The 18,102-nt window shown below is 36.0% G+C and overlaps 1 protein-coding gene across 1 annotated transcript; it reads right to left on the bottom strand.

The window, feature by feature from the left end:
* Positions 1-1,801: 1,801 nt before the first annotated feature.
* On the bottom strand, positions 1,802-5,653 carry LOC143559854 (uncharacterized). Its single transcript, XM_077048304.1, has 5 exons — positions 5,095-5,653; positions 4,198-4,385; positions 4,048-4,131; positions 3,662-3,961; positions 1,802-3,576 (listed from the first exon to the last, which is right to left on the bottom strand). The coding sequence occupies exons 1-5, from the start codon at positions 5,423-5,425 to the stop codon at positions 1,858-1,860; spliced, it is 2,622 nt and encodes an 873-aa protein (XP_076904419.1). The 5' UTR covers positions 5,426-5,653; the 3' UTR covers positions 1,802-1,857.
* Between the last annotated feature and the right edge of the window lie 12,449 nt (positions 5,654-18,102).

The following is an 18,102-nucleotide window of genomic DNA, read 5'->3' as shown; positions in this document are numbered from 1 at the left end:
TGTTCTATTTAGGTCACTTTACATTTATTTAGTGTTTCAATCCTAGATATTTGACATGGATAGCAAGTTATGTAGGTTCTTTTTTTTATTTTATCATCATTTAATCATATTCTTTTATGACAATATAATTAAAAGGTTTCTATTTTTTTGGTATGATTGCAATTAATAATTTCTACCATTAAAATTTTGAATGATATTTTTTTTTATTAAAAAAACCATAATTATGATAAAGAAATTGGTGAATTTTTGTTCATTATTTCAAAATTTTTTTGCACATTTTTGCAATTTAAAAATTTTTTTTTCACATATTTTTACTTATTTTTGAAATTTCTAAAAAATATTATGCAATGTCAAAATATTTGAAAAAAAAACCTAAATAACCTGTCACATACCTAGGATTGATACACTAAACAAAAGTTAAGTGACCCAAATAAAACAAAACTTTACACTAGTTTCTGATTAAAACAAAACTGAAACTTGGTTATTATTCTATAAAGTAATTTTGGAGTAATTTACCGCTTTTTTCATATCATATATAACTTTTCTTTTAATGATGAAGTCATTATTTATTATTATTATTATTATTATTTTTGGTATGGACGAATTTCTTGTAAAACTCCTAACAAGGGTAACCTCGCCATCAGCCTCACTGTTAACTGCAACCATTTCCTGAGGCTGTTAAGGTATAATCTCGCCATCAAGGTTTTGATGGTGGGAGCCTAGCTGATGATTGGTGTTAGCTGGCTCATTGTGGGACCTGTCATCATTATTGGATATTTCATTATTATGAATATCTCGTTTACATGAGTTAAAACAATTAAAAAAACTTTAAAGTGTTTATTTCATGTACAGTTTTGCAATAGGAATGAGAACAATGATGATCATCAACTATGATTATCTAACCGTTCAAGTACGGTTGTACAGTTGATATAGTTGAAATATAGTCAAAATATTGTTTTTAGGATGCAATTTGTGGCTTCAATCTATAGGGTTTCTAGTTTTTCTAGCCGAGTGTGAACGTTTACCTTTTGATTTACCAGAAGAAGAATTAGTAGCAGGTTATTAAACCGTGGAAGTGGTACAAAGATTATGACAGGCTCTATTTCACCTTACATCCCTTACGAACGTTTCTACATACAATGAACGCTTGCATTTGTTGAAATGCGTTTCGTCAACCGTCATGACCAATCAGTTTCTCGTTTATGTAACCAACCCCCAACGGTCGTGTATAGCACATGATGTGTTGAATACTTCTGATCAACAACAAGCCAATAGTAACATCCAAAGTGGTCCAGCCAAAACTTGATCAATTCACAACCTCCCATAAGTCATGTGGCTACGGCCGCTGGATCAATTAGTGTTTGTATGTTAACACTTATTCCTTGGTGTTTGTAATTCATTTTTTTTTTCTATATCCTAAGTTGCCTTCTTTTATAAATGAACTTCTTTTATAAATTAATATATCCCAGACACCGGATGCATGTCATTCTTTCTATTCCTAGGTTTCACATGCAACTAAGGTATTATTTGGTCACATTCTGGTAATCTGGTTCAACTGAATATTTCATTTAAGTTTCAAAAGACAATTTTGTTGGATTTGGGATTTAAGAATGCTATGCAGTTTCTTTGTTAGTGTTACCAAATGAACAAACATATTTATTACAACCTGTGCACCCAGAAAAGCACAATGATCTGCAACAACTTACAAAACCAACCATTAAGTCTTAACTACTAGACAACAGAAACAAATTATTCAACCCAAAATCAGACATGAACTCCCACAATGATCTGCAATAAAACCAACAATTAAACCTACTACTAGATACAACATAAAAAGACATTATTATTCATAAAAAATTAGACATGAACTCGATCATGGAGCTTCTCGAATTCTGTCTCATCATACTCGGTCTTGAATCCACCACCTGCCTCTCTTCTGGCTGCTTCTTGATCTGCTTTTATTGCTCTTTGTGCCATCTCTTGTTCTTTCTTGATCGCAGCCTCTCCTTCACCTTGTGCTTGGTGTTGGTGTTCACTTCCTTCACCACCGCCCCATTGTGTTACCGTCTCTTCTTCGTATCCTCTACCCTCCTCTTGTTGTCTAGCGGCCTCTTCTATATGTTTCTGTCTCATAGCCGCCTCTTGTTGTCTAGCGGCCTCCTCTTCGTGTTTCCGCCTCATAGCCGCCTCTTGTTGCCTAGAGGCCTCCTCTTCTTGTTGCCTCCTCATTGCCTCCTCTTGTTGTTGAGCAGCCTCAGCTGCTTCTTGTTGTTGTCTTCTAGCCTCCTCTTGTTGTCGAGCAGCCTCAGCCTGTTGTTGTTGTTGCCTTCTAGCCTCTTCTTGCTGTTGTCTAGCGGCCTCTTGTTGTCTAGCAGTCTCTTCTTCTTGTTGCCGTGTCATGGTCTCCTCTTGTTTTCTGGCGGCGGCTTCTTGTTCTTGTTGCCTTCTGGCAGCGGCCTCTTGTTCTTGTTGTCTTCGGGCTGCGGCCTCTTGTTCTTGTTGCCTACGGGCTGCAGCCTCTTCTTGTTCTTGCCTTTGTCTAGCTAATTCCTCCTCTTCCTGCCTTCTCCTTTCGGCTTTCTGTTCTTGTTCTTTCGCAGCCTCCTCTTCTTGATGTCTCCTCCTGGTGGCTGCCTCCTCTTCTTGTTGTCTCCACCTTTCCGCCGCCTCCTCTTGCTGTCTAGCAGCCTCTTCTTCCTCCTGTCGCCTCTTGGCCTCCTCTTCTCTTCTCGCCGCTTCTTCTTCCCTCCTTCGAGCTTCCTCTCGTTCTCTTTCCTCCGCCTCTTTCTGTCTAGCTGCCTCCTCTTCCTCCCATCGCCTCTTAGCCTCTTGTTCTTCTTGCTCTCTTCTCGCCGCTTCTTCCTCTCTCTTTCGGGCTTCTTCTTGCTCTCTTTCCGCCTCCTCTTGTTTTCTAGCAGCTTCCTCTTCTTCCTGACGCCTCTTAGCCTCTTGCTCCTCCTGCTCTCTTCTTGCAATTTCTTCTTCCCTTTTTTGGGCTTCCTCTTGCTCTCTTTTTGCCTCTTCTTCAGCCCTCTTTTGTGCCTCCTCTTGCTCTCTTCTCGCCTCTTCTTGTCGCCTTGCTTCTTCTTCCGCTTCTCTCTCTTTTTCTTCCTCTTCTCTTTCCTTAGCTTCCTCCTCTTTTTCCCGTTGAATTTCCTCTTCCATTAACCTTTCTTCTTCTTCCGCACATGAGGTGCATTCCAGAATAATGGCACCACTCTGAGCTGATAACATTTCATCCATTGTTGTGTTGCTCACACCCAAAGAAGCTGCCAACACCCTTTTATCCAATACCTGGAAAACCGATGCTGAACCAACCAAGTATTGTGGATGGTTATTCTTTTGTGTAGTCGTGAATCCCAAGAAAATAAACGACCCATTGTTAAAAGAGATCTGAGCCATCGGATGATATCTTGGCACTACAAACACATCACCTTCTTCAACTCTAAACCGCAAGTTTTTACACTCCGCTTCGTCTACAGTACTCGGACACACCACATGAACCATTCCACTTCCTTCCAAAACTACTGCAATCTCTGCTGTCATCGGGTTCCAATGCGGCCCCATCATCGACCCCTAATGTCATCACAACACAATATCACTGTGTAAATATTTTCAAAATATGTATGTAAAAAAATATTAATTCTTGATGGGTGCTAACCTTGGTTAGATTAACCAAGAAGATACCAAAATCAGAGTCCTTTAACGTGTCCATTTGTTTGCTTGTAACAACAAGACTCCACCCATTGCAATTCTCGAAATCATGCTTCGCTTCTAGGATGTTAAACGCCTTTCCCTTTTTATTTTTGTTCAATTCAATCATGCCGTTACCAATAAGCCCGAGGAAGGCTCTCATGCTCCTATAATGCATCTCAAACATTTCATTCGCGGTCGAGACTCCGTGCACAATCATTTGTTGTCGTCCTCCACTTCTCAACTCCTGTAACACTACCTCGTTAACCTGAACAAGAAACATAACAGTTTAGGTTTAGCAAGTTGTGATCTTCTAAGTATCTTTGTTGTCTTAATGTTTTGAACTTTTCTTACATTAAGTGCTGCTTGAAGGACTTTGTTATCAAACCCTAACAGCAAATCGCCAACGCTTGAATAGGGTCCAAACGATGATCCTTCCTGCATAGAAACATATATTTTGTAAGTGTGGTGTTTGAGCATTGAGTTTGAAGTTTAAATACATACTCGTATCTCCTCCTTGGAGTCGGAGAAAATGGCGGTGATACGAAACTTCCGCCGTTCGGATTCTAAGTTGCTTTGTAAGTAGAAGAAAGATCCGGTGCGGAGCCGATAAACATCTCCTGTTCTCAAGTCTACTTGTCGAAGTTTTTTCTTTTCTTTCTGAAGATCAACCCAATTCAACGTTCCACTTCCTGATTAAATGAAACGGTGTTATTATTAGTTCAAATACAGAAGAGGCCATAATGGTTATTTATTTAAGACATGTTATACAATTGATTTTTTTATTAACATCCTTTTTAACCGTGTTAAAAAAGGTGAAAATTTAACAAGGCACATAATTAGGTTTTAGCTTGTAACATTTACCAAAGTTAATACACAGCCTGCTTTCGGCTAGCCGTGTTCCGGCCGGTTAACTTCCCTATCTAAATGAGTCTCAGTTATTTCTTAAGTAGTCTTCTTTTTGGGTTAACTTGTTTCACTAAATAAGTAGTGTATTTTGATTAACTTGTCTAACTAGTAGCCTTTGGGCTAACTTGTTTAACTAAATAGGTAGCGTTGGGCACACATGTTTAATAATTAAATGGATCACACTTGTTTAGTAAGTAGTCTTCTTTTAGTTAACTTGTTAACATGTTTAATGAAATGGGTCACACTTGTTTAGTAAGCAGTACCTTCTTTGAGTTAACTTGTTAACTAAATGTCACACTTGTTTAGTAAGTGGTCTTCTTTTGGTTAACTTGTTTTAACTAAATAGTGGTGATCGAGTTAAGTTGCTTAATTAACTTGTTTACGTAAATGTGTCGTTTTGGCAACACATATTTATTTAATAACTAAATGGGCAACTCGATCGTTAATTAAACATGTTGACCCGATAACCCATTTAAAATGTGAAGTAAGTACCTGACTTGACATAGAAAACCATGTCGGAATGAAGAAGCACAGGAACAAAAAGAGAGTTTGGTTCCATGGTAATGAACTGGAGATCATAGAATCCATCTTTACCATCACTCACTTTCACACCCGCAATCTCTCCGAACTCGCTCGAAACCGCTACCCACCGCTGATCTTGTCTCACCACCGTCCCATGTGTTCCGGCCACCGGCACCGGAACACTGCCACCATCTCCCACCTTTCCACCACCATGCAAAGCTGTTGTTGATTGTGGGAAGAAAACACAAACAGATACTATAAATACAACCCAAATTGGAAGACAATTATTATTATTAGACATTGTTGATGAAGTTTTGAGCTGGTTGAGCTAGTGTGTGTTTCTGTGAAGAAGATGGTTACATTTATTATATGGAGTGTGAGTTATGTGGCAGTCGGGTGTTGGACACGTGGATGATGGGTTGGGTACGTGGAGGGAATTGGTGTGTGGCATTGACTGTCTTTTTCTTTAACTATTTGCATGAGAATTTTAAGTTTATCAGAACCATTCATTTCATGAGCAAGACATAAATAAAAATTCAATTTGGATAATCAGAATAAGAGTATATTATATTTATATATATTACAATTCACTATAGAAAAAAAATACATTACAGACCAATTTCTAACGCCTTAATCATAGTCTTTTATTTTGTTATTTTGGCTTTCAACCATTCTACAACTTTTTAATGGTAGGAGTTCCAAAGACATTCACCCCAACTGTCAAAACAGGAAAATCAATAATTGTCACCAAAGTCATCGATGCATTCGACGTTACATCAAAAACCTTCATCCTCGGCATAACGATCCAGAAACCGCAACAACTTCACGTCATTAGTTTTCTCTCACACTCCCCCCCCCCACACCCACCGTTGCGGGGGACTTATTTTCTTGCGGGGACTTATTTTCTAGTTGTTTACATTTTTAAACTTTACGAGGTGATTCACGGATATACGGCATAAATAACTGGGCATTTATAAGTAACCTTCTATTTTCAAGCATTATTAATAAGAACACCCATAACGCTATGGTCGTAGTTGTGGCCCGTCCAATATGGCACACAACAAACGTGATGTCGCAAACCTCAAGTGTTAGTAGAAAGTTATCCGAAAGGGTGGGGTTTGTGCCTGCCAGAAGACGGACGAAAAGTGAGGGCCACCCCCCTCTCTCTCTCTCACTTACACACATATATACATGTATTTTGTGTGTGTACATATATATAAAATTTTTTAATGGAGTTTTGCGAAAGTTTGGTGTAGTTGAAGAAAGTGATGGTTTTTGAGAAAAATTTTATACATAATGTTGCGCTGATATGGTGGTTTTGGGAATTTTTTTTATGGATTAGGTGGTTTAAATGGTTTAAAAAAATGGTTTTAGGTGGTTGATCAAATTTTAAGTTCTTGTTAGTCCCGGTGCTGATCGATACGAGATCCGCACGAGGTCTAGGAGTGCGGAATCCTCCTAGACTCGTTTATGATGTACAGACGAATAACACAAACACGTACACGATCAAATACACAAACAAATACAAGAATGGATAATCAAATCTGCAGATTCATATAATAATAAAACACGTTACATACCGTAACATAAACAGAAACACGACTGACCCGAGGTGAGCTCTACCTCGGGTCGTCTTACACGACTCTCACTTTCTTGCTCTCTCTAACTGAACTATAACACAATACGAATTACTGGATTACTTGATTACTTGATCCCTAAAACTAAACATGACACATGTATATATAGATAACATTCACGGGCCTGGGCTTCAGTAGGCGAAGTTGTGCATAACTTCGCCTAGGCGAAGTTGTGATAACTTCGCCTAAGGCAGAAGTTGTTACAACTTCGCCGTTGGCGAAGTTGTTCTAACTTCGCCTAAGGCGAAGTTGTGCTAACTTCGCCTGTGGCGATCCGCTGGTCAGAATTGCATAGCGACGGCCACAAAATGCACCAACAGTCTCCCCTTTGGCCGTTGCTCTCAATTCTAACAAACACAAAGGATCATCTGTTACAAAACATGCACCAACAGTCTCCCCCTTAACTGATGATCCCTGTTTGCAGTCAACCAGCCGTGTCTGAATCCGTCCTGTAGCTTCACAAATCTACCAATCACCCAGCGTCTTCCATATCAGATCTCCCCTTCAGTGTAAGCTTCTCCGACTATAACGATTGAGGTCTTTGAAATGCATGCATCCTCGTGCCAATAGATCATCTCAATCAATCACGTGAGTCCATCTGACTTCACCAACACATGAAGTTGGGCTTCCTCCACAACTTCACCAACTCGTCGGCATACGATAAGGTTTAATCTTCAACTACTCAACATCAGGTGATCAATTTCATCACAAAACCACCTTGACAGAATCTAACACATGACCATTAATTAATCCGAAGCATCTTCAATCACCAGGGATAACAATCAAGAACATAGACACTTTAATTCCCGGTTAAATCCAACTTGTTCCAGAATCTTCACTCGTATAAATAAGCATCACGTTTCAGGATCCAATTCTCGAACGCCTTGAAAATAACATAAATAATATGCTCTGACCGCAATCCAGTAATGACGAAAACCTTCAGTTTAATTTGACTTTCTTCGGTTGGTCACCACGAACAACAACAATTTCATTGCCCACAAACACCCGAATCTGTGTCAATATCCAGTACCAAACAATATCCCATTCAGAACATCAACTCCAAATCCAGAGTTGACACGTATTTGTTCACACGTAAGACCAAAAGATAACAAGATCACTCGTTGACGGAACCACATCTTTGGTCTCACAATAATCGTGTACACCTGGCCATATAGACGAAAACTCCAAAGTCAGTGAAAATTTCACTGTCACCAAATTTTTTCTGGAAAGTAATCAACTTGTATAGGATGTCCAGAAAAATCTTCATCACAGACCCGAAAATTAACCGAAAATTTCCCGGAAATTTTGCCGAAAAAATTTATTTTTGCCAAACTTTTTCAGAAGACTTCCCGACTGATAAAAATGGCTTGGGCAAATTTTCGTGTAAGCGGGCGTTCCAGACTCTTTTTTTTTTTTTTTTTTTTTTTTTTTTTTTTTTTTTTTTTTTTTTTTTTTTTTAACTTCGCCGAGAAGTCAACTTCGCCCAAAGTCAACTTCGCCTGTTCGTAACTTCGCCTGGCTATAACTTCGCCTGGCTATAACTTCGCCTGGCTGCTAACTTCGCCTGTCCATAACTTCGCCAGATCTTATATCTTCGCTGAAACCCTACGAACAGTGACGGCAACTTCGCCTGATGAACACTAACTTCGCCTGCGGCGCTGTTCGGCCAGAAACGCACAGAAACGTGCCAGAAACACCAAAACGCAGATCTCGAACCATAGCGTAAGAGCCTAAGGCTCTGATACCACTTGTTAGTCCCGGTGCTGATCGATACGAGATCCGCACGAGGTCTAGGAGTGCGGAATCCTCCTAGACTCGTTTATTGGTGTATAGACGAAGAACACAAACACGTACACGATCAAATACACAAACAAATACAAGAATGGATAATCAAATCTGCAGATTCATATAATAATAAAACACGTTACATACCGTAACATAAACAGAAACACGACTGACCCGAGGTGAGCTCTACCTCGGGTCGTCTTACACGACTCTCACTTTCTTGCTCTCTCTAACTGAACTATAACACAATACGAATTACTGGATTACTTGATTACTTGATCCCTAAAACTAAACATGACACATGTATATATAGATAACATTCACGGGCCTGGGCTTCAGTAGGCGAAGTTGTGCATAACTTCGCCTAGGCGAAGTTGTGATAACTTCGCCTAAGGCAGAAGTTGTTACAACTTCGCCGTTGGCGAAGTTGTTCTAACTTCGCCTAAGGCGAAGTTGTGCTAACTTCGCCTGTGGCGATCCGCTGGTCAGAATTGCATAGCGACGGCCACAAAATGCACCAACAGTTCTTTTAGGTAATTTGTTATCTATATCATCATCCAAGTCTAAATCATCGTTCAAAATGGTGGTTTACGTTTTGAATGCTCTAATTGTTATATTATACTATATATAAAATGAAACCGTTTGTTAAAGCAAATTATATATTTTTGCATCTTTAGTCCCTTGTTGAGAATACATGTTTTGGAGGAGTATAGAATTAATTATTACATCTTTAGTTCCTAGAGATTACATTTTTGCTCCTTTATTAGTGTTTATATTCTTTGTGTTTTCTTCATCACCTTTTCACTAACTTCGACCATTACGTTTTACTCTGATGTTTATATGTTGCTTTTGCTTACAGTAGAAGGTCGATTTGTGTTGCTATTGTGGTTTATGTGTTGTTCAATTTTGTGTTTTTTTGTGTGTAGAACGTTGTTCGTTTTAGAAAATTTTTGAATGATATGTTTTTGTATTCGCCTTTTGATATTTGAGTGATCCAACCCAAGTTAACCCGTTAACCAACATAACATGACCAGTTTCAGTTTTGTTAAAAAACAACCCGCACCTCATCGTAGAGCACGAGCATAACCCACTAGTTTACTAATAATTGTACATTATTTTTTAACAAAACACTTATAGAAAATAGATAAAATAGTTAAAAGAGTACCAACATTATATTTCTTAGAGTATATAGAGTCATCTCATTCCCGGTTTCCCGACCCAAACTCTTTGCAAAAAGTTAACAAAATCATCGAGAAAAACACTTGAAATTCCTTGAATTCAGTGAAAAAAAGCTGGGACAAACCTAATGTATAATAATGTATACATTTTTTCGGCACTAAAACATCTCCAAATAAGCTTAATACCGGAAATTATATTAGAATAAATAACCTCTAATGTTTATAATTTCCATATCTAGGTAAATATAAACTTAAAGAACGAAACGAGCTAAAAAACGAAGAAAAACAGAAAAAAACAGTGAAAAAAAGTCAACACACCCCGTGGTGAATCAAAGCATGACCATACTAGAACATACGAAGAAAAGACAAAATTTAGGAAGTCATAACATGACCATGTTAACATCAACACACTCATATTTAGAAGAACAAGAGAAAAAAACAAACTAGAAGATTCTAAAGCTAAATATGACCATGTTTTACCAAAACACACCCCATGCTGAAAGTACAAGAGAAAAAGACAAATTTGGACTCTTCTAGAGTGACCACGACCGTTCCTAACTCACCACGTCTGTGTTCAATTCCCTGCTGTACAATCTGTCAACGAGCATTAATTACAACATGAAAAAAAAGTCACCATGACCGTGTTTAGCAAAACATGGCCGTGTTTTGATGACATGATCAGCCTATTGAATGCTTATCTTCCACATTCAATAAACCTTGTAGAACATTAAATCCACTTCAACCACCTCTTTTCACCAGCATCCACTTTTGAAAATCAAGGAGATTAAGCTATTGAAAGAAGTAATTAGCATAAAAGATTATACATCCAAATTGGTTAGATTGTTATAATTTGATCATGTTTGTATCTGTTACTTTGATGTATAACATTACGCTTACTATTGGTTAAACTTTCAAAGTATCATCTTGGTTTATAATGAATCTTAATTGAAGTTTAATAATAATATTAGTTAAACATGTGATCTGTTTATAATAAGTATAGGTTATGTTTTAATTATCACTTGATGAGGAATGTTAGATACTCTTAAAAGATACCTCAAGTGCCAAACTTGACGACGAGCCGAGGAATTGCTTATCTTATAAGTAACCGGTTATGAACTTTAAAAGAGACACCAAGTACCAAGCTTGATGATAAGCCGTAGAACTGTCGTTCTTTTAAGGGCTTGGTTGAGAAAAAAACACAAATCCTAATATGAATATTGACCAAATGAAATATTAGTAGTAATTGATCATCTTAAAATGAAAATTATTGACAATGTTGTGAAAACATATTGCTGATGTCCATCCACTAAAATTGGTTGATTACTTGTTAAGTGAGTGTCCAACATAACCTATTTTAAACAACTCTTGGATGGTTATTACACGAGTTATATAATTGTCCAAGAGTTGTGTCAATTAATACTTGGTAACTCAAGGCTAATTCTTTACAACTTAACTAATCTTAATTTGTATTTTAAATATAATACAAAGGTTATTTTTACTAAAATATCAAGGACAATTCACTTAGTAATTTAAGGGGTTGTCTCATATTTAAAGTAAGTTATCTTATAAATACTTTTTATAAACCACTTGCTTACATAAAATGATGTTTAAGTGGAGATCATGAAGTTATGCATAATGCATATCTCTTCCTTTAATTATCATTTAATCACTATAGCAAGCTCATATCACATGTTTACTAACTAATTGTTAAACCAAGTTAAGAGGAGTCCTTACCAAGATGATACACTTTTATCCTTGATAATCTCCTTAAAAATATAAAAACCCAAAATATCATCTTTAATTTATTTCTTTAAATTTCTTTTAAACTTACTTGTCAAACCAAATCACTGTAATATCTACTTTCGGTTAAAATAAATATAAAGATTAAGTAGTAAAAATCAAGCAAGTGTGCTCGTGGATCGATAGTTCGTTCAACTGATACTATTCTACATATACAATAGGTACACTTGCCTATATGTGTGTGGTTTTGCTAAGATAAAAATCATTTCTATAAATTTAAAACTCGACGTTGTGTGAAATAAATCTTTTTAAAAACTTAAAAATCTTTTCTTATTTAATACCCTATCCACACTACATCAAAACTGGAGGAAGATATTCTTGTTTAAAATAGTCAGATTGTCTTACTTAAAACATCACAAATAAAACATCATATATTTATTCTTTAGATGCCAGCCACTCAGTCCATACCATGTGTCATCCTCAAGCCAGCTCCTTTAATCTATTTACATGCGTGCATACTAAAAGTCAGCTATGCCGAGTGAGTTCTGGTTAATCACGCAACATATATTTCATACTCTTACTTACATATATGCATCCGAAGATACATATTATATACTTGACCTGTTTACATTTCTTTCATACATTCTTTATTACTTTTATATTTTCATACTATTTGCATAACTATCTTGACCATCTCATATATTAGTAGGGTCTGGTCCCTCCTATCTTAGATATTCGTAGGGCCTGGTCCTTTTTGTCTCAGATATTATTAGGGTCTGGTCCCTTCTGTCTCAGATATTATTAGGGTCTGGTCCTTTCTATCTCAGATATTATTGAAGTCTAGTCCCTTCTTTCCATATAGCCATACATACATTTCTCTACATATACATTCTATTATATACTTTCATACATACTCTTAACCTTATACATATATCATTCATACACATTCACATATCATACACTTATCAATTAAGATAAGTGTATTAACTAATCACATTAAGTATGCACACAACCCCGAAAACATAACAAGGAAATGGGCTAGAAACTTACATGTATCTTGTTTCTTTATGAGTTTATGGTCACACCTTTTCTGAGTTGGGCACGACTAACTATGTATTAATTAACAAGCATCACTTAACTACCCCTACTTTTATCATATTTCTAGGTTAATGAAACCACTAGCTAACAGGGGTCCAGGGGTAGCGCCCCAGGCAGCGGGGTTCTAGGAGAGGCAGCCCCTAGCAGGGTCCAAGGGGCAGAGCCCCTGGCTGGGTTTAAGCTGACGTTCATATTGGAAAATTTTTATTTTCATTAATAAGTCTTTACTAAAAACCTCATTATATAACCGACGTTCAAACCCCTTATATGTTTCCAGCGTATAAGTACATACACGCCAGATACATATGCGCCCGTATATACCTCACATATCCTACGTATAAGTTAGAATTACTTATCCGTCGTATAAGTTGGGCTTCACATATCCGCTGTATAAGTTGAGCTTAACATATCCGCCATATACGTGTTGCCTACATATCCGTCGTATATATATATATTTACATATCCTCCGTATATGTATATACATATACGCCGTATATGTGTATGTGTAGACATATACGCTCCCCACTTATCCCCTGGGCACATATCCGCCTGATATGTGCAGGTTAGCTAATCTTTAACGCGTTTTTAGGGTTTTTCAGAGACTCTGACACCGTCAGCCACCGTTAACCACAACGGTTGGCCGGATTTTGATTGTTTATAACCTAGGTAGCTTCGGGGTGTCCGAATTCAAGCTAAGATGACCCTTAAGCTCGTTTTTTATTGATTAAACACCCGATTAAAGCTAGATCTAGATTCAAACGGCTCATTCGGCATCCCGAGGATGCGGTGTTGGGTTCTAAAATGTTATGTCAGCAGAGATAATTGATTTCTTACCTTTTGTTTCTGTTGGATCGTTGATTAGAATGATGTAGAAAGTGTTTGGCGTAAGTGTGTGTTTTTTATGTTGTAGGCTAAGGTGTAGAATGATGAAGATGGAAAAAATTTAGGGTTTAAGGGGTATTTATAATCCTTAAATCCATCTTTATTTTAAGTCCATGATCTAATTCCATCTATTTTTGCTTACCATCTTTTATTATTATTATTATTATATTATTATTATTATTTTTTCTATTAATTAAAATTAATTCTTCCAACGCAAATAATATTTTAATATTATTCATAGAAATTCGGGATGTTAATTATTACTTTCGGTTAATTTAAAAATAAAATTAATTTTTAGAAATACTATGTGTTTGTGGATTGATATTTGGTCCTTACCAATACTTCCTACACATACGATATGTACACTTGCATGTTTGTGTGAAATATAGTTTTCGTATAAATCATTTTTATAAATTTAAAACACGATCTTTTGTGAAAACCAATCAACATTCTTTATATACCCACACATGACATCAGTCAATAAATGTGACCGTCAGTTGGTACTTGTGTTGTAAATATATCGGAGTTACATTTGTTGAGCGGTCAAGACTTTATATCAATAAACTATTAATTTATATTGAATTTAATGGGAATTAAATACCCGAGTATCAGTTTACAAAATATATGTTTAGCTTTATAAATACAAAGATTCATCTATAACATATTTTAAGCCATCTGAATACGTGCTTAACTATCCTCCGGTATGACTCCTAATCCTCGTACTTGCTGCTTTAACTTAGTTACCTAAAATGTTTAGAAAATATGTCAACGATATGCTGGTGAAACGTTGACGGACTCTAAAATATTTTAAAGTACGCTAAATATACAAAGATAGTTTTATGTACACCTTAGTGGGGATAATTGATCCTTTTTCCTCGAGTTTGTTATCATTGCTATATGCACACAATTCAAGGGTTCCCTAGGAGCTGCGCCTGTTGGAGAATTGGTTATGACTGCCATATAGCATGCTTGCTAGTTAGTTATGTTTGCATCCAAACATGTGTAATAGATTTGAGTTTCTTTTATTTTCTATTTGTATTATAACGTTTTAGAGATCATGTAATCTCATGTAAACGTTTTACTGACTCTTTAAGACAAACAATATGCTTATCTTTATAAGTAAATTTGTTTTAACTATTGTAAATATTTAACGTATTCACCTGTTCTCATTTATATGGTGACCCGTTCATTATAGCTTTTGTTTATCAGATGCTTCACCTACAATAAATAGGTTTACATAAATACAAGGATAATCTTTTGAACTAGTTGCAGACCAAACTGCCCTGCTTTTATCGTGTCAAACCTCGTTTATAAATTTTGGTTCGGTTTATAGGTTCAAAACTTAATTTTCATTAAAATATTAATATTTATGTTTACGCGGACCGTATAATATCGAGACAATTTGTATGAACTGCTTTTGACCCTTTGACTAAACCTTTGGTTATGCGGGGTGTTAAATAAGTTAAACGGTCTATTTTAGTGATATGAACACTTATGCCTTTAACAAGCTGTATAACTTTTCAACATTGACCTGTATGAAAATCGTTTGAGACGAACCGTATGAACGGCTAGATGGTCCATCTAACAATATATACACGCCCATTTATGTTTTAATTTAGTTTAAACATCAAAAAAAGTTTGGTTTTAGTGTTCTAAGAACTTATACATGTTTAAAAAACTTATGTTACTTCTGTTACTAATTTACACAGAGGTTTTATCGATTAAAGCTTGATCATGGCTTAAACGTATGAAAAACTAACTTAAACGAGTTCTAGGTGCACCATACCTTACTTCCAAGCTATCATAGGACCTAGGACGAGTTTGATAACACTTACAGAACTACTTGAGTGCTCGATCAGTATCCCGACTTGGCTAGGACCTTTTTTGCTTTGCTTGTTCTTGCTTAACACACCATAAACTACCTTTTTTGATAAATTTTGAGTGCGTGAGAGATTAATTAGATTTTTGTGCATGAAATGGACGTGCCAAGTTTGTTATTTACAGGCTAGAATGTTAGGAATGAGTAAATAATCGACACACGACACGCTTTTATAGAATTTGACACCTCTCGCTGACATGGATCTTTAGATGAATCGTTTAAAAATTAACAGTCTATCTACTGCTTGATTTGAGGGTTATGATTGGATTTATGCGGACCATCTGAAAAAAGCAGGCAAATGAAATGGTCGGTCTCAGGGGTTAACTTAATATTCAGGTCATATTTGATATAGACCATTCAGACCTTTGTATAACCTGTCTAATCTAAAAGTTACCTACTTACATAATAGGTTATGAACTTTAAGTTTGGGATAATGACAAAATGGTCCTTCAACCTTAAAAGTTGGTAAAATGGGCATGGACGTTTTCAGGATGCCACATAAGTTTCCTTTGTTACATGTAAGATAGTGTTTGATATGCACAAATGAGAAGCGGAATTGAAATGATTATTATGAAATAATGGAAGAAAAGGGTGGTTGGTTGGTTAATTGAATGGAATCACCAATTACCTCGTCCATTCAATTTCCTAAAAGCACCCAAAATTCATTATGCCCCCCGTTCTTCTTCTATTTTTTAATTTCATTCTCTCTTTCACCTTATATCACATCCACACCTTCCTACCACCACCACCACCCAACCGCCGCCACCCACCACCACCACCGCCGCCACCACCCACACACCCAACGTTATTTAACATCGCCTTTGGCCATCATCACCACTAGGGGTGTTCAAAATTTGATATCCAGAGTTTTGGATATCCGAACATTTTGGATAGTGGATTTCACTATCCGAATCCGTATCCGTATCCGAAATTTCGGATATCCGAACGGATAGTGAAACGGATATCCGAATTCCAAAAATACCAAATAAATAAAAAATCTTTAAACTTGGACTGAATCATCGTTAACAATAATCAAAGCTATAGAAATTTGCAAAAATTATTCAACCCCATATACAAAAGCGAATAAACAAGGTCATGTTATTCAAAGCTAACAAATAATTCAACGAAACAAATTGCAGTAAAGTGTAAGATAAAGAAAAAGAAATTTGATTAGCGGAGAGACAAAGGACTCGGCAAGGTGTGGTCATGACGAGGTGCGGCCACGAAGGTGGTTGCCGACGGAGTGGTTGCAGACTTGTAAAGTGGTGGCCGCCGGCCAGAATTTGAGCACATAAGTAAGAGTAAATAATACTCAATACGAGATCCGGTTGCACTGACAATGATCATTTGATGTGAAAGATTTAGGGATTGAAAACATTAACTGATGATGAAGCCAATTGAAGATTTTCAAATGTTTGAGATTACAACGGCGTAAAGAACAAGGTCTTTTAGGGTTTGAAGTTATATATATAGTTAATAAATAACTAAAAAAATATTAAAATTAATATTTCGGATAGTTTGGATATTCGAACTATCCGAAAAATCTCATAATTACTACTCGAATATGAATTTTCGGATAGCTCGGATAAAGATAGTCGGATAATTCGGATACGGATACGGATTCAGATTCGGATTTTTTTAAACACTCCTAATCACCACTTCCCGTCGCCCACCATGGCCACCGCCACTACCCACCACCATCGCCAAACCCCATTAGGGCCATCACCACCTAGCCTGCCACCAACCGATTATCTAAATAAATCAAATTTATTGTTATAATATGTTAACAATTCACTCATTTAATAAAAACATTTACTATTTAAGGATTTTCTTTTGGCAATTAATATATTAAACATATCAACCAAAAAAGATCCAATTACAATAGAGAGATGTAAACGAGTAACAAGCTGTGCCGCCACCCTATTTTAAATGGCAAAATCGATTATACTGAAAACAATGCTATCGTTATTCGGCGTCGTTGAGTTACTTGTAGAAAAATTGGTTGATTAAAAGGAAAAAAGTGGCTCCAATATTCCGATTTTAATCCATTAAGATAATACATAATTAGGAAATGAATGGCGCAACAATATATAAATGATTATTCACGCTTAAAGAGAAATATGAAAATTGAGATATCCGATGCCTTTTAACATTTTATTCAATAGTTAAAATGTGTGTTTTTCTTTTATCTAATGATTTTCGTTTGATCAACTTTTGTATTAATTCTGTAAATTAATAATCACTTTAACATATGAGTGTATGATTAATATTCTTTGGATGAAATAAAAGTATCAGAAAGGATTGGATGCACAATGGACGTCTTTAAGGTAAGTATATATGCTTTGCACAAAAAGAAGAAAGCATAAAGTGTGACAGAATTACCCAGCAAAAGCTAGATTGTGTGTGTAGAGAGTTGCATCCGTATATTAATTATATACTTAGTTTCTTCTAAATTTACCTATTAAGTTGTAAATACATTTTTTTGTTAAAATATTAGAAAACTTGTGTAGGTAAATATGGTTCAAATGAAATAAGTAATTAATTAATTAATTAATTTTTTTTTGGTTTCTGTAAGTCGATCAAAGTTTAAAAATTTAGTCATTTAGTTTTAATAATTTTGTAGTTTTTGTATTAAATCATCGTCTATATATATGTATCAAAAAGCAACAGCAAGAGCAGACAACACAAAACAAATTATAGCTGTTTTTTTCCTTAATTTTTAAAAAATTAAAAATTGAAAAACAAAATGTTTGTTGATATATCCCTTATTTAATATAGG

The sequence above is a fragment of the Bidens hawaiensis genome, unplaced genomic scaffold (assembly GCF_021521415.1).
Source record: "Bidens hawaiensis isolate Kalapana, Puna unplaced genomic scaffold, B.hawaiensis_p1.1 tig00020081_1, whole genome shotgun sequence".
Taxonomy (NCBI): domain Eukaryota; kingdom Viridiplantae; phylum Streptophyta; class Magnoliopsida; order Asterales; family Asteraceae; genus Bidens; species Bidens hawaiensis.
The sequence above is the reverse complement of the archived record's forward strand: the minus strand, read 5'-3'. Positions and strand labels throughout refer to the sequence as shown.